Raw genomic sequence first — 23,622 nt, 5'->3', positions numbered from 1 at the left:
GTACCGTATAGGGTGACTACTGTTATTGGCCACTACAACACTTCTATTGCTTTGTTTCTTTCTGATTTGTTGAGGGGTCAATTACTATGGAGGGGCCCATTACTATAGCAGTCACCCTATACATAGATAGATAACATCTACGAAGACGCACTCCATTGCTATCTTCTCGTACGTCGTCACTAGCACGGATACAAACACAGTGGGCCGCATCATAGATGGCTTATACTAAGGGTCTCTATTGTTTCCCAAATAGTTTTAAGTCATAACGTATTGATTGTCCGAATTTTCGTTAGTCATAATTGGTTTTTCTCAGAAACGCGTAACTTTTCAGGATTGCCATAAAACAAACCTAACCTAACTTATCTATAGAATAACCTTACGAAAAACCTGAAAAGTTAACGGTTTCAATTTTATGACTAACGATAGTATGACAAACAATACATTATGACTTCAAACTTTATGGGAAACAAAGGGACCCGTTATAGAGGGCGTTTTTGAATTTCAAACCTCATAGAGCCTAAGTGTGCCATAGACATTGGATTGAGCTTCGCGTCACGTGCCGTGCTACTCTATGCCGTGCGCGAAGATCATGACGAGGCCGGGCTCGATCATCATGTGCTCGTCGACGTGCGTGTTGTCGCACTGCAGCACCAGCACGGCCTGCTTGCCGGGCACACGCTTGCACACGTATTTCTCGTACAATCTGAAAATAAATAGAATTCATTAGAGATGCACCGGATATCCGATTACTATCCGGTATTCGGCCTATCCGGCCATTATCTTACTTTCCGGCCGGATACCGGATAGTGACCTACTATCCGGATGGTTCCGGATAGTAACATTGCTTGATTTCGGAGTAAACAAATTGGATTTAAGAACACACGGTCATAATCGTACTTGTTTATTATTTTAAAACAATTTATTCATTTGACTTGCACGCGCACTCATTTCGAACCTAGAATCCTCGAATATTCGGCGGCCGGATACCGGCTATTCGGCCGATGATCAGGCCGAATATCCGGTATCCAGTATCCGGCCAAACAACTATCCGTTGTATTCATCTCAGGTTTTTATCCTACTGTTGAAGTTAGCAGAAAACTGGATTAAGGCTAACACGCCACAATCTTTCTACTTTGCTGCTTTGACTGGTAGAAAATGCCTTTGGCATTAAGTCTGCCTTTTGTACGACTAGTTATTCTTTTGTGTAATAGATTAAATAAATAAATAAAATAATGAATAGGCCAATTCGAACGTACACTGACATGAGAACGACATTCAAATGATGTCATTCACCTAGTTATTGTTCATTTACATCGTACTTGTCCGTGCATGTATTAGCGCGATAACTACAAGAAGTCATTCAACTATAAACGTCTAAATTATTAGGTTTCAAAATAGTCGTGACCTTGGGTTAAGCAAAAAGTGACTTTAGCAGCATAGCTACAAGGTCCAGGTAGCATCGCCCATACTGTTAACCTGTACATCGATGGACCTTATTCCTTTTGTAATAAGGTCCACCGATGTACAGTTAGGAGTGTTGCTGTTTGTACCTTCTATTGTTCTGGCGGGTCTCGAGCGAGGAGAGGCCGGGCGGCCAGCGGCGCTCGTGGCAGTTCTCCATGAGCTCGTCGATGATGTGCGGCGGGCAGCCCGACTCCGACAGGCTGCGCTTTATCATCATCTGGAAACACCATCGATATCTATAAGCATACTAGAGTGAACTAAAAATTTTGTTAATAATTATACGACATTTTTTTGTTACCACTTTTATAAACTTTTTAAAGCTAAGACATGTTTGTATTTTTTTAACAGGATGTTGCCTAATGTTATATAGGACCTCTCTTGTGCGTTAGAGACTGCCATCTTGTCGTCGGCCTTTACAAGCGGGATTTACATTATGAAATTAGTGACATTGCATGTTTAAATCAGTTTCACGAAAGTAGTTTCGACATATGCGAAAGTAATTTCGTGAAATAGTTCTCCCACTGGAGTCGTGTCGTGAAATTCAGAGTATCGCAGTGACTGATGGGGCCATCCCCATCAGCAATGACACTACTTTTTCACGTCGCATTTACACTACGTCAAACATGACATGACATGATTGCATGACATTAATTTCACCAAAAAATTGCGCAGAGAACTAAATTGATTGGCTTTCGTGAAATTAATACATGATTTAAGAAAATATTAAATTACACGTGAAGCTGTTGGTAAAACTAATGTCACGAAATCAATTTCATGCCACTAATTTCGTAATGTAATTCCGGCTTGAGAAGAAGTATAAGCTACCTGCAGCACGTCGTCGGGCGTGGAGATCATGCCGCCCCAGCGCGTGACGCGCGCGCGCGCCAGCGAGTTGGCCCAGCGCAGCACCTCCTCCTGCTCCATCTGGTCCGCCAGCACCCGCATCGCCGGGTTCGACACGCGCATCGCGCGCATGAACTCCTGCAACCGACAATAGGGTATTTGACATTTTTTTTATGAATGGTATCAATCGATCAGGTTTGTTTTTAGGATCAAATGTCTGTATGGAACCCATTGTCTTAAAGCAATATAAAAGTCACAAATGATGGTCAAAGTCTGGCACCCGCACTTTACTGACGAAACGCTTCTAACAAAATGGCAATACATCGTGTTCACTGGCGAAAGAGTGGACTGTAAATAATGGGACGATAGGGGAATACTTTAGGGCCGGTTGAGCAAGAAAGTTGTTGTATGCCAAATTAACTTATGAAATTAAATTTAAGTGCGAAATAGTGTGAGACGAAGTTACCTTTGCAATCCGGTGGTTGTGGGTTGAACCGTTGGTCTCTGTTGTGGACTGCTGGTGGTGGTCCGGGCTGCCCTTGTCGCAAGCTAGAGGTAAGCTCAGAACCGTTACCTTCAGTCGGCCAACTTAGACCTAGGTTTTTCCACTGCACAGATGGGCACGGCGTCCTTCGGCTACACAGCACTGATTTTAGATAGTCTAGAGATTGGCAGTAGTGCTTTTAACAAAATTGCGAGAATATTAACGAGAATAGCGAGAGGCGGTGTGCACTGGTAGTAGTTCTATGACATACTGGCTCTGACAGCTCATGACAGAGCAAGATTTAAATTCGAACCGTGACTTTGGTGTTGCCACAGTATTTACAAAAAAATATTCCTAAAAATACAAAGCCAAAGCTGAACATTCCGCCCACCAAAATGCATTGTATTTTGACTAAGCGAAAAGGAAACAATAAAGTAAGGTAAGTGCGATAATATTAAGTCTAAAACGAAAAAATGGACAACACAAAGGTAGCGCTCTAAAGCGACTATGCAGGCAGTGGGCACAGTTTGACCACAGGCCGTTTGTACAACCCTATGGCCGTGCGCACAGTGACCACACGACAGATCCCGTCGGATCCGGGGTGTGTGTCGATGATGCGACCCAGGGGCCACTTCATTGGGCTCGTCTGCTCATTCACAACGAGCACTAGTGCACCAATTTGGACGTTGGGTTGCCTATCGTGCCACTTCATCCGCTGGTGGAGGGTATGCATATACTCCTTGGACCATTTGTTCCAGAAGTCCTGGTGCATCTTCTGAAGCAGCTTCCAGCGTTGGAGAGGGCTAACCCGAACGTCTGATAGGTCTTCCTCGGGCACGACAGATAAGGGCTCCGTTGTGAGAAAATGGCCCGGAGTAAGGGCCGATAAGTCGTTAGGATCGGTACTGAGAGGAGTAAGGGGTCTCGAATTAAGAAGAGCCTCGACCTGGGTCAAGATGGTTAGAAACTCTTCGTACGTCAACCTCTGACTACCGATGACTCGAGCCAAATGTGTTTTAACAGCCTTGATACCGGCCTCAGCGAGACCCGAGAAGTGAGGGCTGCCTGGCGGATTGAACTCGAATTTAATCTCGCTATGCGTCGCAGCATCTCCTACAATACGTTGCAGAATATTGCTCGCGCCGACAAAATTCTTCCCCTGGTCGGATACCAACCGGTTACACCGACCACGACGCGCGACGAAGCGGCGAAGCGCGGCAAGAAACGCGTCTGAGGAAAGCTCAGTGACGAGCTCCGTGTGTACAGCCTTTGTCGAGGTGCACACGAAAACGCAAATGTAACCCTTGTAGGTCTTGTTACCTCGCCCGCGACCCAGAGCTATGTCAAAAGGTCCCCCGAAATCGACAGCAGCACTCAGGAAAGCTTTGAGCTGGGCTACCCGATAAGACGGCAAGTCGCCCATGAACGGCGCAGGAGCACCGAGTGGTCGAACACGGAAGCATTTCATGCATTTTGACGTGACAGCGTGGATAGCTCGCTTTGGGGACAGTATCCAGAAATGCTGCGCCAGCAAATTATGAAGCGTCTGGACGCCTGGGTGCATGAAACGCTTATGGTACTCGTCGATCAAGAGGGAAGTAAGACGATCGTCGCGAGGTAGCAACAGGGGATGTTTAACATCGAATTCGAGAGAAGCTCGCGACAGGCGTCCGCCCACCCTCAAGAGACCCGCGTCATCGAGGAATGGAGACAATTTCTTAAATGCTTTCGGGAGAAAGTTCGAAAGATTGTTTTTCACTTTCTCGATCTCCGAAGCAAAGTGGTGTTGTTGAACAGAACGCACGAGGAACATAAGCGCCTGTTTAATCTCCAGGGGTGTTAGAGGACCGTCCAACAAGTTGTTGGGCGTCTTCCGATTTCTTACGTTGTGCACGAAACGAAAACAATAGGCGAGGACACGTTGGAGTGTCCTCAGTGCCGAGAACTTATTCATTAAGTTGTCTGTCCACGTCTCCTGCACAGAGACAGTAAGGACAGTCACCTTGCGCTCTTCGTGTAGGACATCCACGTCGACTGATAACGTTGACTTAGGCCAGTCAGACTTGTCCAGCACGAGCCAAGATGGACCCTTCCACCAGTTACTATGGTGGACCAGGTCGTCCGGCAAGAGGCCCCGCGACCCACAGTCGGCAGGGTTGTCGCCAGTCCTCACGTGTCGCCAGCAATCAGGAGCGATAATCTCCTGGATGTGGCTCACGCGGTTAGCCACGAAAGTTTTCCACTTGGAAGGGCAAGACTTTATCCAAGTCAACGCAACGCTAGAGTCAGACCACGCGTACACCTTGTCGATTTTGTGGAGAGGCTCCAGAGCCGTTGCGACCGACTCCACTAGGTCTGCAAGTAGTACCGCGGCCAGCAACTCGAGACGTGGTATAGACAATTTACGCAGGGGTGCCACTCTCGATTTACCACAGACCAACTGGACGTACTGCGTTCCGTCCTCGCCTGACGTTCGAACGTAAACCACCGCGCAAAACCCTCGCTCTGAGGCGTCGCAGAACCCGTGAACTTCGAGCGAGACGAAATCGTTGACCATACGACGCGGGACAGACACGGACCTCAACGAAGGCAGCTGCGCTTTGAACTCTCGCCATTCGGATACAAGGTTCTCTGGCGCGTCGTCATCCCACGAGACACCTGAGACCCACAGCAACTGCATGAGATATTTCGCTAAGAACGTCACAGGTGAGAGAAGGCCCAGAGGGTCAAAGATCCGAGCAATCTCCGAGAGGATGGTACGTTTAGTGCACCGACGATCTTCGACAGCCACTCGAAAGGTGAAGTCGTCTGCCTGAGGTAACCACGAGAGGCCAAGAATTTTTAGTGAGATGTCCCCAATGGAGTTGAACTCCCGAAAGTCTTCAGAATACAAGTCTGAGGAGGGGACACCGTCGAAGAACTCCTGGTGGTTCGACGTCCATTTCCGCAAATGGAAACCGCCAGAAGCTAATATCGTCGACAACTCCGAACGAAGCTTCCGTGCTTCTTCGATAGAATGAGCTCCAGACACCACGTCGTCGACATAGATGTCGCGGTCTAGAACTGCCGAACCGGAAGGGTATTCTTCACCCGATTGCCTTGCCAACTGAGCAATAGTTCGGAGAGCTTGGTAAGGAGCGGACGAAACGCCGTAAGTAACGGTCAGCAGCCGATAGTCCCGGACAGGCTCATTGACAGACGGACGCCATAGGATACGCTGATATTCAGCATCTTCCGGGGACACTAAAATTTGTCTATACATTTGCTTGACGTCGGCCGTGAAAACAACATTATGCCACCGAAAACGAAGGAGCAAGTGGAAAATGTTATTTTGCAGCTTCTGCCCTGGCAGTAGCGCATCATTTAGCGAGATGCCTCGGCTGTCCTTGGCACTGGCGTCAAAGACGACCCGGAGAGGAGTACTGGTTGACGAGGGCCTCAATACTCCATGGTGGGGGATGTAGAAGAACATCCCCTCATCCACCCTTGGAGGGTCACACTCCTCAAGGTGGCGACAGCTTTCGTAATCCTTCATAAAGGCTACATAGTTTTTGTAGAAGTCGGAGTTACTGAGTAACTTTCGCTCCAGCGACGAAAATCTCCTAAGAGCAATGGCTCGAGAGCCCGAGAAGGTGGGTTTATTGGAAGTGTCAGCGAAAGGTAGAGGAACGACAAATCTACCTTCCTCTGTGCGACGAAAGTTAGCGAGAAAATATTCCTCGCACAGCTGATCCTCCTTCGACAAAATGACGGTGTTCGGAGAGCGGACATCTTCCAACTCCCAGAACCTCTTAATAGAGTCGTCAATTGATAACCTGCCCACGACCAGTTGACAACTGTTACCACGGAACCGAGAACGACAGATGTCCGTTGCACAGTCGCCTGCGTCACCCATCAAAATCCACCCGAAGATGGTGTTGAGGGCAGTCGCCTGGCCAGGGGCCCCATGGGTTAAACCAGGGCGCAACGAAGAAGCGAGAATGTTGACGTTCAGCAGCAAGTCAACAGGTCCTGGAATATGCCAATGAGGGTCAGCTAACTCTAAGCCCCTGATATGTCGCCATGATGAGACATCAACATGATCCGTTGGCATTTCCGGACAAATTTTTGGTAACAAATAAGCCTCTACTGTAATAGCAGTATCAGACTTCCCGAGCCTGGACGAGACAGTACATGACAATGTGCCACCAGGCCTAGAAACCACATCACCAATGCCAGTCACGGCATGCTTCCCATATTCTGCCCGGAGACCAAGCTTCTTTGCACATTCCTCGCTTATAAAGTTGCAAGCACTGGCACAGTCAAGCAAAGCCCTTACCGCTACCAAGTCGCCTTGGGCATTCTTCACCAAAACCTTGGCAGTTGCAAACAAAGAAGAGGCCGCCACATTACTTGCCACCATTGCCAGCGGATTCGATGTGTCAGACGGATGCTTCGAGCTATTTACATCCACAGCCGGGGAGGCAGGCACATTTGCATTATTAAAATGTAACAGCGTATGGTGGGAGAAACGACACTGCTCACACCGCTGTTTTGACTTGCAGGACTTGACAGAATGAGACCCCGACAGACATAGAATACATAACTTATTTTCTTTCACACATTTGAACCGATCAGCGGGGTCATATTTTAAAAAGGTTGGACAAGATACAAGACTATGAGCCAGCTTACAGACTACACACGTTGGAGCAGTGACCACCAAGGCCATTTTTGGCTTACTAGAAGGCTTACTACTGCTAGGCTGAGGGGTACTAGCAACGAAGCCCGTTGACCCTGCAGCATCTAGTGCTCGGTATCTTTTCTCAACAAAATTCTGCAATTTACTAAACTCCGGGATATCATCGGAGTTGTGTTCTAGCTCAAACTGCTCCTTCGTGCTCCTATCCAGCTTCGACCACAGTAACTGAATAAGTAAAAAGTTTTTATCCGGCAAGCTGAAACCTTTCAATATTGACAAGTTTTCAGTAAAGACCCTATGAACCCGCTGTAGGTCACTAGGCCGAGACACTTTTACAGGTTCACACTGAGTAAGCTTATCATAATAAGTTGTAGCAATTAATTTAATTTTATTATATTGCTTGTACAGCGCCTCATATGCTACCTTATAATTGTCATCGGTGACAGGATAATTTTTTATAAGGTCATATGCTTCATTTTGCACGCTCGACAGTAAATAGTGTAATTTTTCAACAGGGGCAATATCTGTTCGCTTATGTACTAAAGAATTGAACAACTGTATGAATGTTACCCAGTTTTCAATTTTCCCATCGAAAGCTTTAATTTGTAACTTCGGCAACTTCGGCAAGACCGGCTGCGGCGTCCCCGATACCCCGGAAGCCCCAGCAAAGGCCTGCTTCCTATTCTGCAAACGCGATCTCACTGCCCTAACCTTCGAGTCGAACATCGCGGTATGGGAACAAATTTCGCGGTGCTCGCTTCGCGGAGCAGCACTTAAAAGTTTTATTTGAGCTTCATGAAAATTTTTCGCAATTGCACACAATTCACTCTCGTCACACAAAGCTAATTCAGCATCCGACAACATTTGCAAATACTCTATTCTCATTACCTGATAATCACGAGCAATCATCACCGTGTCTACGCCAGCATCATCTTTCTCGCCAGACTTATCACTGCCTCCCATATTAATAAACACAAAACTACACAAAATTGCAGTAAATACACAAAAAAATGTTCAAAACAAACTGCAATTCACCTTCCACAACTTCAATGACAGACAGCTGACAGTTGACACTTGACACTTGACAATTATGAAAAATGTTGCCAGCGCAATTAAATAAGTGACCGAATGATTTTATTAAAGCACCACTACACGACCACCAACTTTCTTGCTTACCCTCGACTTTTTTTATAAGTCTACCCTAAATTTAGAATTAAGCAGATGATATGACGAAACGAATTTGAATAAGCAACAGACAACGACAAACGAAAAACCAAAGGTCACTTTTCAAATTATCCGGTTCGAAGACCAAAATGTTCACTGGCGAAAGAGTGGACTGTAAATAATGGGACGATAGGGGAATACTTTAGGGCCGGTTGAGCAAGAAAGTTGTTGTATGCCAAATTAACTTATGAAATTAAATTTAAGTGCGAAATAGTGTGAGACGAAGTTACCTTTGCAATCCGGTGGTTGTGGGTTGAACCGTTGGTCTCTGTTGTGGACTGCTGGTGGTGGTCCGGGCTGCCCTTGTCGCAAGCTAGAGGTAAGCTCAGAACCGTTACCTTCAGTCGGCCAACTTAGACCTAGGTTTTTCCACTGCACAGATGGGCACGGCGTCCTTCGGCTACACAGCACTGATTTTAGATAGTCTAGAGATTGGCAGTAGTGCTTTTAACAAAATTGCGAGAATATTAACGAGAATAGCGAGAGGCGGTGTGCACTGGTAGTAGTTCTATGACATACTGGCTCTGACAGCTCATGACAGAGCAAGATTTAAATTCGAACCGTGACTTTGGTGTTGCCACAGTATTTACAAAAAAATATTCCTAAAAATACAAAGCCAAAGCTGAACACATCGTAACGTCACCACGTTACGTTAGAGGCCGTTTCGATGTATGGAAAACAAGGAAATTGCTATTTTGTCGGTGAAATATTGCGTTTATGTATATTGTTGGTATATGTTAATGGGATTATTTTACTTCGATATTTAAAAATTATGTGGACTGTATTCAAACGAAATACGAGACGAGATACGAAACGATATACCGTGGAACTTAGGACAGGCTAGGTCAATTGGTAAAAGCACTCACCTTGCTGAGCTGTAGATGACGGTGCAGCTCTCGGTGGAGGCTGGCGCAGGCTTCTCAGACCTTCGGCTCGTCTAGACTTACCTTGAATCCGAGTTACCTGGACCAGCGTGGACACCGAAACGGAGCAGGAGCAGTGCTTCTTCAACTGATTAGCCTTCCACAATGAGTACACACAGTTTACAGACGAAATTGAATCTTTTAGATGAACCGAGACGATAATATTCGAAAATAATAACTAGCGCAGCGAGATGCGCCCGACATGTTACATTTGCGATACGAGAAGGGAAGGGAATATATTTTTTTTTTTAAAGTTTGAACGATAATGTTGCCAGGCGAAATTATTTTAAGACTACAATCCTTAACATTTTCCGCCCACCAAAATACAACGTATTTTCCACAAGTTTGTACTGTTATTGTCAACTGAGGATAAAATAGAATCGATATGGCTCAGGGTTTATTTTCCTATTACTATATATTTTTTACTTTAATCTAAATCTACGATAAAATTAATACTTATGACTATATGATAGTGAATTAACACTAGTTTTGCAAAGGTAAGGGACACAGTTTAACTATCGGACGTTTAAGTTCGCCCGATTCTGTGCGAACTGTGACAACTCGACAAATCCCGTCACTTCCTGGATGGAGTTGTACCACCCGGCCAATTTTCCACTTCATGGGGCTACATTGCTCATTGACAATGAGCACGAGCGTCCCGACGACAATGTTTTTCTGACCATCGAACCATTTGTGGCGTTGCTGCAATGTGTGCAAATATTCGAGGTGCCACTTGCGCCAGAAATCTTGATGGATCTTTTGTAATAATTTCCATCTCTGAAGTGGACCTAATTTCGCATCTACCATGTTGCTTTCAGGCAATATGGTGAGCGGCTCCAAAGTAAGGAAATGTCCGGGGGTCAAAACTGACAGGTCGTTTGGGTCCGAGCTGACAGGGGACAAAGGCCGTGAGTTCAGCATCGCCTCAATTTGGGTCAAAATGGTATAGAATTCCTCAAATGTAAGGCGCTGAGAGCTCACGACGCGAGCGAGATGTGTCTTTACTGACTTTACACCAGCCTCGGCTAACCCCGAGAAATGTGGGCTGCCGGGCGGGTTAAAAACGAAATTTATTTGTTCTGCACGTGAAGCCTTGGCCATGAATTCTTGGAGCATATTGGATGCGCCAATAAAGTTTCTACCCTGATCCGAGATCAGCCTAGAGCACCGACCGCGGCGCGAAATGAAACGGCGCAGAGCTGCGAGATATGCCTCTGTGGTGAGCTCTGAGGCCAGCTCAAGATGTACTGCTTTGGTGGCAGTGCATACGAAAACGCAAATATACGATTTAAATGTGCGTAGACCACGGCCCCGGGCCAAACAAGTATCAAAGGGACCAGCGTAATCTACTGCCGCTGACGAAAATGGTTTAATTTGATTAATTCGAAACGATGGTAAGTTGCCCATTATTGGAGGAGATGCCACTTTAGGCCGAGCGCGAAAGCACTTCATACAAGATGAAATAACCGAGTTTATAGCCCTTCTTGCCGATAGAACCCAGAATTCTTGGGCTAATAAATTTTGCAATGTTTGCAATCCAGGGTGCATAAACCGGTGATGGTAATCCTCAATGATCAACGTAGTCAACCTGTGATCACGAGGCAATAATAGTGGATGTTTCACATCGAACGACAGGTCTCCTTTAGAAAGGCGACCGCCCACCCTTAGCATTCCACGCTCATCCACAAACGGCGCCAATTTCCGCATGGGCTTCGATAGAGAGTGGGGTGACTTATCTGTCAACAAGCACCGCAATTCTGAAGCGAAAGCTCGCTCCTGGACATGTTTCACGAGAAAGTGAAGAACTTTCGTAATTTCTTCAGACGACAGGTTCGGATCTGTGATTTTCGACAATGATTTTTGCAAGTTATGCATGAACCGAAAACAATAAGCGAAAATACGCAATATGCGTTGTAAAGACGAGAATCTGCTTAAGATGTTGTCAATCAACGATATATTAGAGTCTGTGAACAAACTATAGATTTTTTGCTCGTTCGAAGCGGCTTGATCAGAAAGGATCTCAGATTGCGGCCAAGATTCTTGAGGATTAGACAGCCAAGTAGGCCCCGCCCACCATAGCGTATTCTGGATTAAATCAGCAGGTAACAAACCGCGGGAGCCGCAATCCGCTGGATTATCCGAACCAGACACGTGGTGCCAATTTTCAGGGGGGACGTTCTCTTGTATGTGCGCAACCCTATTAGCCACAAAAGTTTTCCACTTTGATGGACACGAACGAATCCAAGTCAGCGCGACAGTAGAATCTGACCAAGCGTGGATATCATCAAAAGTGTGAAAATCTTTGAGAGCTTCTGCAAACGAGACAATCAAATCTGACAACAAGACAGCAGATAACAGCTCACATCTCGGGATAGAACATTTACGAAGTGGGGCCACTTTCGTTTTAGCGCAACAAAGACGCACGACAACGGATCCGTCATTTTGAACGACACGACAATAAATGACAGCACAGTAACCCTTCTCCGAGGCGTCACAGTACCCGTGAAGCTGTAACGATACGAAAGATACAATTATTCTACGGGGAATGGACAACGAGCTCATTTCCGCCAATTGCGATTTGAATTTGCGCCATTCTTGAGCGATAGCGATAGGAACCTCGCTGTCCCAGTCGACACCAGAAACCCATAGAAGTTGTATTAAATATTTTGCGAAAAATACGACAGGCGATAATAGACCCAGAGGATCAAAAATACGAGCGATGTCCGAGAGGATCGATCGCTTCGTACAACGACAATCATTCAAGGAGGTCTTGAATGTGAAAGTATCTTCCTTGGGAAGCCACGACAAACCGAGAATTTTTAACGATAAATCATGGACGTTTTCGAAATTGTGAAGTTGATCTGAGTACAGCTCTGAACCAGGCAAACTTCCTAGAAATTCAGGGCTGTTAGAGGTCCATTTGCGCAGATGAAGCTGAGCAGACGATAATATTTCCACCAACTGTTGTCGTAACACTAACGCATCCTCGACAGAGTCTGCACCTGACACAACGTCGTCGACATACGCATCCCTAGCCAACACTGCAGCACCTTGAGGAGCACGAGACGAAAACTCCTTTGCTAACTTCGATATGCACCAGAGCGCCTGATATGGAGCACAGGACACACCATAGGTCACTGTGAGCAAACGATAATCTTTCACGGGATCATCAGGTGACGGGCGCCACAAAATGCGCTGATAGTCGCAGTCCTGTAAATCGACAAGGAACTGCCGGTACATTTGTTTGATGTCACCGGTGAACACTACTGCATGCCATCGAAAACGAGCCAACAAGTCAAATATGTTATTTTGCAATTTAGGGCCGGCAAGCAGTGTATCGTTCAAGGACTTTCCTGAAGAATCCTGGGCGCTAGCGTCAAAAACACAGCGAAGAGGAGTAGTGGAGGAGTCAGGGCGCAAAATTCCGTGGTGGGGTATGTAATAAAACTGACCTTCAGACGACAAGGGAGGATCAACTTCCACCATGTGACCACAACTAAGGTAGTCATCCATGAAATTGACATAAGCTGTCCGAAACTGAGGATTCAATTTGAATTTCCTCTCTAAATTTAAAAGACGCTTGAGAGCTATCTCACGAGAATTTGAAAACCTGGGTTTATCCTGAGGGTCGACATAAGTTAATGGTACTACCATCCTACCCTCGGGAGTGCGACAATATGAAGTTTCCATTTGGTTTTCACACGACATTTCTGATTTCGACAAAACGATATTTTTGGGAGGATCTACACTTTCCAGTTCCCAGAAGCGCTTGATATTATTGTCTAATGATAGACTCGACACGAGATAGCACCTCTGAGTATCACCTTCTGAACCTTTATGACAACGAGAACGAGAAGTGTTAACGTTTATAGGGCACTCACCCATCACCAACCAGCCGAAAACAGTGCGGACAGCTATGGGCTCATCTGCGTTGCCCTTGACAACGCCAGATTGTAGTGCAGCAGCGAAAAGGTTGACGTTAACCAACATGTCTATAGGTCCAGATTTGTGGAAAGACGGATCAGCAAGATCTAAATCCTTCAGATGCCTCCAAGAAGACACATTCAGTGGTTCTGGTGGCATATCATGGCAGATCTTGGGAAGCACGAACGCTTCAAACGAAAATTTGCATGAGGAGTCCCCATTCGAAGGAACTATCTCACAATCAACAATTCCAAAAGTGTCAGTCGATGACAGACCAACACCGTTCACCGTTGGTGAATTATTTCTAATTGGTATTCCAAGTTTTTGAGCGCACTTCAATGTTACAAAGTTACAAGCCGAGGCATTGTCCATCAGCATTCGAATTGGTACAAAATTATTAAATTTATTTTTTATCATCACGATAGCTGTCGAGAATAAACTTGGTGCATTTGCATTATGCACAGCCAATGCCACTTGGGTCGGCGGAGCTGTTGGTTCCAACTCCTTACCCTTATCGAAATGCAATAATGTGTGGTGTCTGCGCTTGCAGATGCCACAAGTCACCGATGATTTACAATGTTTAACCGAGTGTGATGGCCTACAACAAAGTATGCAAAGTCTCCTCTCCTTAACCTGAGCAAACCTTTCCAATGGCTGCAGTTCCAAAAATTTAGTACAGTTATCCAATTTGTGTCCCGGTGCGGAACACATAGCACAGTTGCTCACTGGCGGCACAAGGAGAGCAGGCTTAGCCTTATTCGACACTGGCTTACTATACATTGGTTTACTAGATAATGTTAACGACTTACCAACGCTGTTCTCTAATGCCTGGCTCCGCTTTTCAATAAACGAAATTAATTCCTCATAACTGGGAATTTCTGTGTTTGATTCAAGTTGCAACTCAAAAGCTTCCTTACTACTAACATCTAATTTTGACCAAAGTGCATGGAATAACATAAAGTTCCTGTCAGGCAATTGATACTTTGATAAAATTTCTAAGTTTTCCTTAAAGGTTCGACAAACTCTAACTAATTCCGATGCAGTCTTGGACTTCGCCACCTCACAGTTTAATATTTTTTCATAAAATATACTGGCAATCACCCTTTTTTTCTCAAAATGTAATTTTAGTGTGTTATAGGCCATTAAATAATTTTCATCACATAATGGGTAATTTTTAATTAAGTCGAAAGCATGGCCGGTAACACTCGACAACAAATAGTGCAGTTTTTCTACTGCCGGGATATTTTTACTGTGAATCAGCGAGTCAAAAATCTGGATGAACGACACCCAATTCTCAATTTTCGAATCGAAAGGAACTATATTAATTTTAGGTAATTTAACACTCGAACTTGAACCGCAACTGTCACTTTTATTTAACACTTCAGGTTTTATTTCTGCTAAACGTATTTTTATGGATTTTACCATTTGTTCGAACTGTGATGATATTTCTAATTCACTTGACCTATCACCAGCTGGAATCGCCGAAAGCAATTCAATTTGAAAGGCATGAAATTCACTTTCAAGTTTAATTACATCTTTTAAACAATAACCTTGCAGATCGGAACTCTTTATATACTCCATCCGCACGAACGCATAATCCCGACCTACACGGCTCTTGTCGAAACTTTCGGACGAATCCCCACCAAGTGTCATGTTTATTTTGTAAAAATATGTATATTGAATCACTAAAACAACAACAAAACTATTTGATTCGATAACACTGATATGATAGGTTATGTTATGATTTTCAATTGACACTTGTCAAAAATGACAGCTAAAAGTTGCGTTCAGAAACGTAATTAATTCGACACACAATTTTAGTCCATGAACTAAACGCTCGATAGTTTAACTAACGGAAAAACGCCCAAGCCAAGTGTTTCAATCTTACCCTCCAATGTTTTTATGATTTTACAATGAACAATTTATTGACGAAAATTGATATTTAAAGCGAAAATAACCACGGTCACCTTACAAGTTATCCGGATCGTGGGACCAAAAAATGTTAATGGGATTATTTTACTTCGATATTTAAAAATTATGTGGACTGTATTCAAACGAAATACGAGACGAGATACGAAACGATATACCGTGGAACTTAGGACAGGCTAGGTCAATTGGTAAAAGCACTCACCTTGCTGAGCTGTAGATGACGGTGCAGCTCTCGGTGGAGGCTGGCGCAGGCTTCTCAGACCTTCGGCTCGTCTAGACTTACCTTGAATCCGAGTTACCTGGACCAGCGTGGACACCGAAACGGAGCAGGAGCAGTGCTTCTTCAACTGATTAGCCTTCCACAATGAGTACACACAGTTTACAGACGAAATTGAATCTTTTAGATGAACCGAGACGATAATATTCGAAAATAATAACTAGCGCAGCGAGATGCGCCCGACATGTTACATTTGCGATACGAGAAGGGAAGGGAATATATTTTTTTTTTTAAAGTTTGAACGATAATGTTGCCAGGCGAAATTATTTTAAGACTACAATCCTTAACAGTATACTATATTTTTTAAAATAAAATGTATGGAATGAATGGTACCATTATTTTTTCTATTTGGAAGTTGAAAAAATAATTTATTTTTGAAACTTTGAGGTCTTGTATTTTTTTGTTATTCCCATATATTTTTTAACTTTCCAATTTATTATGATAAATTGCTCATTTTCTATCTATTTAACTAGATTTACTTATACAATTCAACATGTGTCAACAACCCTATTGTATTAGGATGTGACGTTTTACAAAAACTGATACTGACTGATGAACAGTTGAACACTCTTTCCACTACTTGCTGATTAAAAACCGATCATCTTACAACGCTGCATGGCAATAAACTATCAATAACTAACCTTCAAAAGCGCGAGTTCCCTCTTATGCTCATTGATGACCAGTCTTTGCTCCGCCAACTCCTGCTGGAAGTCTGTGAGCTTGCCCTGCTGCGTGGCGATGAGCGCTCGCAGCTCCCGCACGCAGTTGTGCTGCTCCAGCTCATCCTTCGGTATCACGAGGCCGCAGCCGGCCTCGCATGGCATTGGTCGTTTAGGGTTGTATTCACCTGGAATGTTTCAAGTTCAGAATAACTTACAAAGATTATAGGTAGGTAACAGTTGAGGAGTGTCTGTTCAAAAGGACATATTAGGGATTTTTTGTATGGTGTCCATAATCAGAATTAGAATCAGAATATTTATTGGTAAAAGCAATATTATTGTACATGTCAGGAATTGGGTAATTACATATTAATATTCGCGGGTTTAAATTCAGCAAGCTGTACCCGCACCTTTTTCATTACTTACACAATTTGTTGCACAATGTTTAGATTAATACTTACCTACTTACTCCTTATACCTAAGATGGACTAATTACCTACCTAACCCTTATACACTATACCTAAGAACTTATGTAAAAAGTAATGAAATAAACGCATTTGTATTTGTATTTGTATTTGTATTTGTATATTTACAAGATATGTCACAATATAGAGAAATAAGCCATTTTTAAAAGACTCCTTAGTTATAGAATGATAACAGTAAGGTGGTAATCACAACGGATCCGTAACGCTGCTAAAGTATGCGAGGCTATAAGCGTCTCGCTTATATACCAGAGCGGCGTGCTGATTCGCATAACCTCTGTAAGCGTATGATCTGGTAAAGATTACAAGAATCCCTTGCATTGTGGCAATGGGGGCGGGCTATTTACTGTGGCAATGCCCAGGATAAGGCACTTGTCCCACCAAGAGCGAGTAAGCGATTAACTATCGGCGATTTTATCGCCCAAGAAACGAACAAAAGATTAGGATTCTAATGTCAGTAAAAGAGACACATATATCAATAGTTTATCGCTGGCTGTTCACACTGCCGGCGAGAACACTCGCTCTACTAGTTTGTCGCCGCGATAAGATAAAACTAGCTCAGCGGTACTCGCTCGGCGATGCTGGCTTCGTAGTAGAACTTAAGCTGCGAGACCAATCAGCGGTGATTTTTCAGCGTGTATTTCAGTGCAGATATTTGCTATGAATTTAAGCAAAGCGTTTGAGCTGTTACTGTTGTCTAGTTCAGACGACGATGATGGTGAATTTTGTAGTATAGTCGGAGCAGCAATTCTGAATAGACGGAAGAAAAAAAGGAATAATTTGAACAGAAAAAAACGAAGAATTTGGATGTAAAATGTTATTTACTTTAGAAGGGAATACAGTGAATTCAGACTATTCAACGAGCTGCCAATAATACAAAACGAAATTCCATCTCCCACAAGGACCAAAACCCAGGACCATTAGCTTCCTGAACTGGATTACTGCCAATACCCGCTAGGCTAAACGAGTTGTCAATTCTAATTACAATGGTATCCGAGCGCTAGTAGTATAAACGAACTCTTGAAAGGGACATTTTTTGTATGGAGTTATCGTTCTTCTCCTAGTGAGTATTATATTCTTTGGTTCGGCTAAGCTGCACCGCCCGAGCGAGTGACGCGAGTAATAGCCCGTCGCACACAAACACTCGCCTATAGCCGAGCGACAAAACTATTGGAGCTAGCACTCGCTTCTCGCCGCTCGCCCACTCGTTTCTAGTTTATCGTTCTACTCGCTTATCGCTCATCGCTTCCGGTGGAACAAGTGCCTAAAGATAGTTTATTATTCAAGTATGTATATTACAATGCACTTATGAACGTCAAATAAAGCTAGCTAGAGGCCTTTGCCTAGGAAACAACATCTTTTAGCTCATAAGATGATTACAGCTTAAGGTTATTATTAAACCTGTAACAATCAAGTAATCTAGTGTTTATGATATGACATAATAGTAAACACCTCCCCCTACCTACCACATGTGGCTTAATATTAACCCAGACCATACCTAAATGGCTCTGTCAATTAACAGGATTAATGTATAATTGTTATCAGCTGCCAAAATCTATTTAAAAGTAATTACTACTGTAGCTTTAATTATTGCTATAATGGAATGTATCATTAAGTTGATAGGCACATAATTCAAAACTAATTAGGTGTCTCATAAAAAAATGAACTATTCATGCGACCTAAGTACCAACTGCAAGCAACTATAAAAATTAAATCTAGTGTGTGTAAAGTGCACTTATACAACAGTGAATTAAAATACTGCTCATTGCATATGTGACATTTTAATTATCATTTTCAACATTTCCTTTAAAAACATACTTAGTTCCCAGAAAAGTATAAAAACAAATGTGGAATGTAAATCAACAACCCACTAACCCAAAAACAACCTTCCTTGTTCCAATAATGTGGCAAACTGTGACTAATGTAATTAATAACTTAGTACACAAGTAACACAATATGACATTTATGTATCCAAGATTTTAATATTAAACAATGGAAAATACATACATATGAGTGCAATAAACAATTCTCATTCTGATTCATACTTACATATAATATAGTGATATCATAAAGATATGCAGGTTACGCTCAAACTAAACATACCTACACTTTTAAAATGATTTCTAAAGGTGGTTCTAATCAGTATTCTCAGTAAGTTTCTATTTTGCATTCCTTTAACAACAGTAGTAGAGAGTTGTTATGTTCTCAAAAACAAGATACTACAAAATTTTTCATTATCATTAACCAAAATTCAATTTTTTTTTTTGGGACATCTTAGTCTTACACAGATCAACCTAGCCCCAAACTAAGCAAAGCTTGTACTATGGCTGCTAGGCGACGATATACATACTTATATAGATATATACATTGGTGTCGGTTTCCTGATCAAGAGTCACTGGGCAAACAAAATAGAAGAAATAAGGGGAATCAATGAGAGAATAGCACTCCTCAACATTAAACTTCCAACACATAACCATAGAGAAGAGATGTGGACCATCATTCAAGCTTATTCCCCAACTGAATCTGAAAACTCAGATCACAACACGAAGACGGACAAATTTTACGAAGATTTACAAGCAACCGTTCAAGACTCGTATAAAAACCTAATTGTGATGGGAGACTTCAATGGTCGAATAGGGGTTTGCAATGAAGGGGAAGAACAAATAATAGGAAAACATGGATATGGCCAAAGAAGTAGTAACGGAGAAAGACTAGTCAATTTTGCATTAGAAAATAAACTTAGTATTTTAAACAGTTTCTTCAAGAAAAAGAAGACAAAAAAATGGACGTGGACATCACCCAATGGCAAATATAAAAACGAGATTGATTTTATTCTGACCAACAACCGAAAAATTTTCAAAGACTTACATACAGTACAACAACTTAACTTCCATACAGACCACAAAATGGTAAGAGCATCACTGTCAACGAAGCAGAAACCAAAAAGAAGACATTTTCAGAATAAGTATAAAACTGCCTTGGTATTAACTGGAAACAAGGAGTCACTTCTTGAAAATTTGAATACTACAATAAACAGACATGCGACCGTAAACTACAAGACGACTCAAGAACGATACGACAATCTACTGGATATACTCAAAACGCAAATTGTTAATACAAATAATCAAAACAAACAAACAGAAAATATACTATCTCCAGAAACTAAACAATTAATTACAAAGAGGAAAGAACTCTTAAAAGAAGGTAAAAACAAGCAAACTCGCGAAAAGATATCAGAAATAAGCAAACAGATACTCGTGCATATAAGACAAGATAGAAAAAATAAACGACTGAACCTTATCAAAACATCCATTGAAAAAACTGGAGGACTAAGGAAAGCATTAAAACGACTTGATAAAAAGAAAACGTGGATGCCAAACATCAAAAGCAGACAAGGAAAGTGTACAAGCAAAAGAGAAGATATACTAGAAATTGCCACAGACTATTACAGAATACTATACCAAAAACAAACAACACTACCGGAAGAATCCCAAATGGAAATATTCGCAGACACTGAACCAGTACCAAATATACTACAGGAAGAAACAATAAGAGCAATCAACACACAAAAACAAGATAAAGCACCAGGCTCAGACCAAATAACAAACGAGTTACTAAAACACACGTTACCAGTGATTGGACCAAGACTAACAGAAATATTCAACGACATCCTAACAACCGAAAGCATACCCAAAGATTGGATGAAATCAACTATAATACTAATACATAAAAAAGGAGACAAGGGAGACATGAGTAACTATAGACCAATAAGTCTAATGGCAAACATTTATAAGATATTTTCAAAGATAATACTATCACGTATCACGGTCAAACTCGAAGAAAATCAACCCAAAGAACAGGCGGGCTTTCGAAGCAAATTTTCCACGATAGACCACATCCACGTCCTAAGACAAGTGATCCAAAAATACAGGGAATATAATAAAGTCTATTACTTAGGATTCGTGGATTTTAATAAAGCATTCGATACCATATATCATGATAGCATCTGGAAAGCGCTAACAATACAGGGAGTAGAGCCCAAATACATTAGAATACTCAAAAACATTTACTCGAATAGTACGGCCCAAGTTAAGCTGGAAAGAACAGGGGAAGAATTTCCACTCGAAAGAGGAGTCAGACAGGGCGACCCAATCTCACCGAAATTATTCTCCGCGGTACTAGAGATGGTCTTTAGAAACTTGGAATGGGATCGAAATGGAATCAACATAAACGGCGAAAAACTTAACCACCTACGTTTCGCAGACGATATCGTCCTGTTTTCTGAAGATCCAAGTAACTTAGAAGAAATGTTACAACAGCTATCTGATGAAAGTGCCAAGGTAGGTCTCTCAATGAACACCTCCAAAACAAAGGTGATGACAAACTCAACTAGAGTAGATATTAAAGTAAATAATGGACAAATACAGTATGTGAACGAATACATATATCTAGGTCAACTAATAGCCCCAGAAGATACAATGCAAAAAGAAATAAACAGAAGGATTACAAATAGCTGGAAACGATTCTGGTCTTTGAGCGAAATTATGAAGGACAAAGACATGCCCATCAAAGAGAAAAGGAAGGTATTTGATACGTGTATTCTCCCATGCTTATCGTATGGATGTCAAACATGGGCACTGACCGAACAACAACTAAACAAAATAAAAGTGTGTCAAAACGGAATGGAGAGAAGTGTTCTAGGAGTAAAACGCAGAGATAAGGTTAGTCTACAAATTATAAAGAATAAAACTAAATTCAAAAACATCCAATATGTTTACAAACGATTAAAGTGGAGATGGACAGGGCATATGTTAAGGGAAAGAACAGAAAAGTGGACAAAAATAATAACGGAATGGTACCCGAGGGACGGGACAAGAAAAGAAGGAGGACAATTTAAACGTTGGGAAGACGACATAAGAAAGATAGCTGGCCCTACATGGAGACGAACTGCAAAAGACAGGATAAAATGGAAAGGTTTAGAGGAGGCCTATGTCGAAAGACAAGCTGTAAAAAGGAAGAAGCGAAAACCGGTTGCCGATTCACTTAGTTAAGGAATTAGATATAAAATATATAGTGTAGTATAAAAGAAACATAGTGCAACTTAATACTTATATTATTATTATGTTACACAGCAATAAAGGCTTATTTTATTTATTTATTTATTTTTATTAGATATATACATACTTATATACATAGATAACACCCATAACTCAGGAACAAATATCAGTGTTCATCACACAAATAAATGCCCTTACTGGGATTCGAACCCAGGACCATCGGCTTCGCAGGCAGGGTCACTACCCACTAGGCCAGACCGGTCGTCAAATTGTATTTTTTAGCTAGTACTATAAGATAGGAAGGCGTGGCGCGAGCTTGTGAAGGCCCTTTGCACCTCTGGGGTGCCTTAGGACAACAACAACAACATAAGATTCTTATTGTCATGCAGCTTTTGCCCAAGAACAACACTTTGGAGGATAAGAAATGTACAATACTCACATTCAACTAAGTGGGACGCCAGGGAGTCCAGCTTTAGCACAGAGTTGCACCCATGAGGGGCATTGTCGCAACTTGTGCACAACCTGACAATCAATAAAAAAAAATTAAAAACTTAGGTTGGTAGACCACAGCCCAATGTCCAATGTGCATTGCATCTCACTCTCTCACTTAGCAAAATATGAGCCACAAATACACATTGGACAAAAAAATTGGAGAGGTGGAATACCACCCTTATATAGAATGCTCCAAACCAAGATACTTGCATAATAAAGTCATAGAGTTCATAATATAGCATATCTCTCAGGCAGATTTGAAAAGAATGCTTTTGGCATTAAGTCCACTCTTTGTACAATTCAGAGTTTTAGGCAATAAAGTCTAAATAAAAAAAGCATAAATTTGGTTTATAGTAGTAGATTTATTAAAAAATATATAATAAAATTCATGGCAAACGCTATTCTGAACTACTTAACAATAATAGTAGTAGGTATCACATTTTGCAGTGTTACATGATACTTGTAAACAAGTTCGTAGGTGGTAGGTAATAGCAACAGTCCAAGAATGGTATAGGTAAGGTCAATCATGTAATAAGTTACGAAATGCTCACCTGGACAGCAGGTTACGTAGTATCCGCGGAACTGGTCGCAACTGGCTTGCTGTGACCGCCTGGCGGTCCACCGGACAAGTCGGCTGACGGCTGATCCACTCTGTGATACACGCGCGACAAAAGGCGTGCTCGCAGGCTGGTGCCTGCAGTAAACATACACAATATACATGTACAACTTGTCTACACTAAAGGCATACAATATCATAACACAATTCTCATGAAAACAAGCTATCCCACCTGCAAAGGATCCTCGAGAACCCCCGAGCAAATAGGACAAATCAGCTCCTCATCAACGTCACCTTGAAACCTTTTTATTTCAAACCCCATTCTGAGAATTCTCAAATGATTCAGCACACATCGGCCCGAATTTATTAACTATACGGATTTGGAACTAAATCGTAACACTGCAATTTCAAGTCAATAGCAACAAACAACAAAACTAGAACAATTAGAACATCAACCTTTCAATAACTTTTCTCTTTTTCATTTGATTGGTTTGGTTTCGTTTAGTTCGATTGTCAAACTTTGATTACCTACATGTTGATTACATTTGAAGTACACTACCATAATATTATAAAAGAAATCAACTTTATCACGACCATATAACGTATATTTTGGCATGATATTTTCAAGCA

At 42.3% G+C, this 23,622-nt stretch overlaps 2 protein-coding genes across 3 annotated transcripts; both read right to left on the bottom strand.

The window, feature by feature from the left end:
* Positions 1-549: 549 nt before the first annotated feature.
* On the bottom strand, positions 550-23,443 carry LOC134665850 (E3 ubiquitin-protein ligase NRDP1). The gene is made up of 7 exons (XM_063522881.1): positions 23,225-23,443; positions 22,988-23,130; positions 22,384-22,466; positions 16,388-16,593; positions 2,290-2,445; positions 1,551-1,681; positions 550-703 (listed from the first exon to the last, which is right to left on the bottom strand). Exons 1-7 carry the CDS (start codon positions 23,312-23,314, stop codon positions 565-567), a joined length of 948 nt encoding a protein of 315 aa, XP_063378951.1. The 5' UTR covers positions 23,315-23,443; the 3' UTR covers positions 550-564.
* On the bottom strand, positions 9,427-15,341 carry LOC134665822 (uncharacterized). Of its 2 annotated transcripts, none has more exons than XM_063522813.1 (2): positions 15,149-15,341; positions 9,427-14,504 (listed from the first exon to the last, which is right to left on the bottom strand). In XM_063522813.1, exon 2 carries the CDS (start codon positions 14,495-14,497, stop codon positions 10,100-10,102), a length of 4,398 nt encoding a protein of 1,465 aa, XP_063378883.1. In that variant the 5' UTR covers positions 14,498-14,504; positions 15,149-15,341; the 3' UTR covers positions 9,427-10,099. The 2 variants fall into 2 exon arrangements, with proteins under 2 accessions (XP_063378883.1, XP_063378884.1); XM_063522814.1 differs by having other exon boundaries at positions 9,427-14,466.
* Positions 23,444-23,622: the final 179 nt, after the last annotated feature.

The sequence above is a fragment of the Cydia fagiglandana genome, chromosome 7, assembly GCF_963556715.1.
Source record: "Cydia fagiglandana chromosome 7, ilCydFagi1.1, whole genome shotgun sequence".
Lineage (NCBI taxonomy): Eukaryota > Metazoa > Arthropoda > Insecta > Lepidoptera > Tortricidae > Cydia > Cydia fagiglandana.
Note: the sequence above shows the minus strand (reverse complement) of the source record. Positions and strands in the feature narration are given on the sequence as shown.

Excerpts from the sequence above, each read along its gene's own strand:
- LOC134665822 (XM_063522813.1), bottom strand. The coding sequence starts at position 14,497 with ATGTTATTCCATGCACTTTGGTCAAAATTAGATGTTAGTAGTAAGGAA.
- LOC134665850 (XM_063522881.1), bottom strand. The coding sequence starts at position 23,314 with ATGGGGTTTGAAATAAAAAGGTTTCAAGGTGACGTTGATGAGGAGCTG. Across the intron at positions 1,682-2,289 it reads CGCCCGACGACGTGCTGCAG|ATGATGATAAAGCGCAGCCT; the intron begins GTAGCTTATACT and ends TGGTGTTTCCAG. Across the intron at positions 704-1,550 it reads ACCCGCCAGAACAATAGAAG|ATTGTACGAGAAATACGTGT; the intron begins GTACAAACAGCA and ends ATTTATTTTCAG.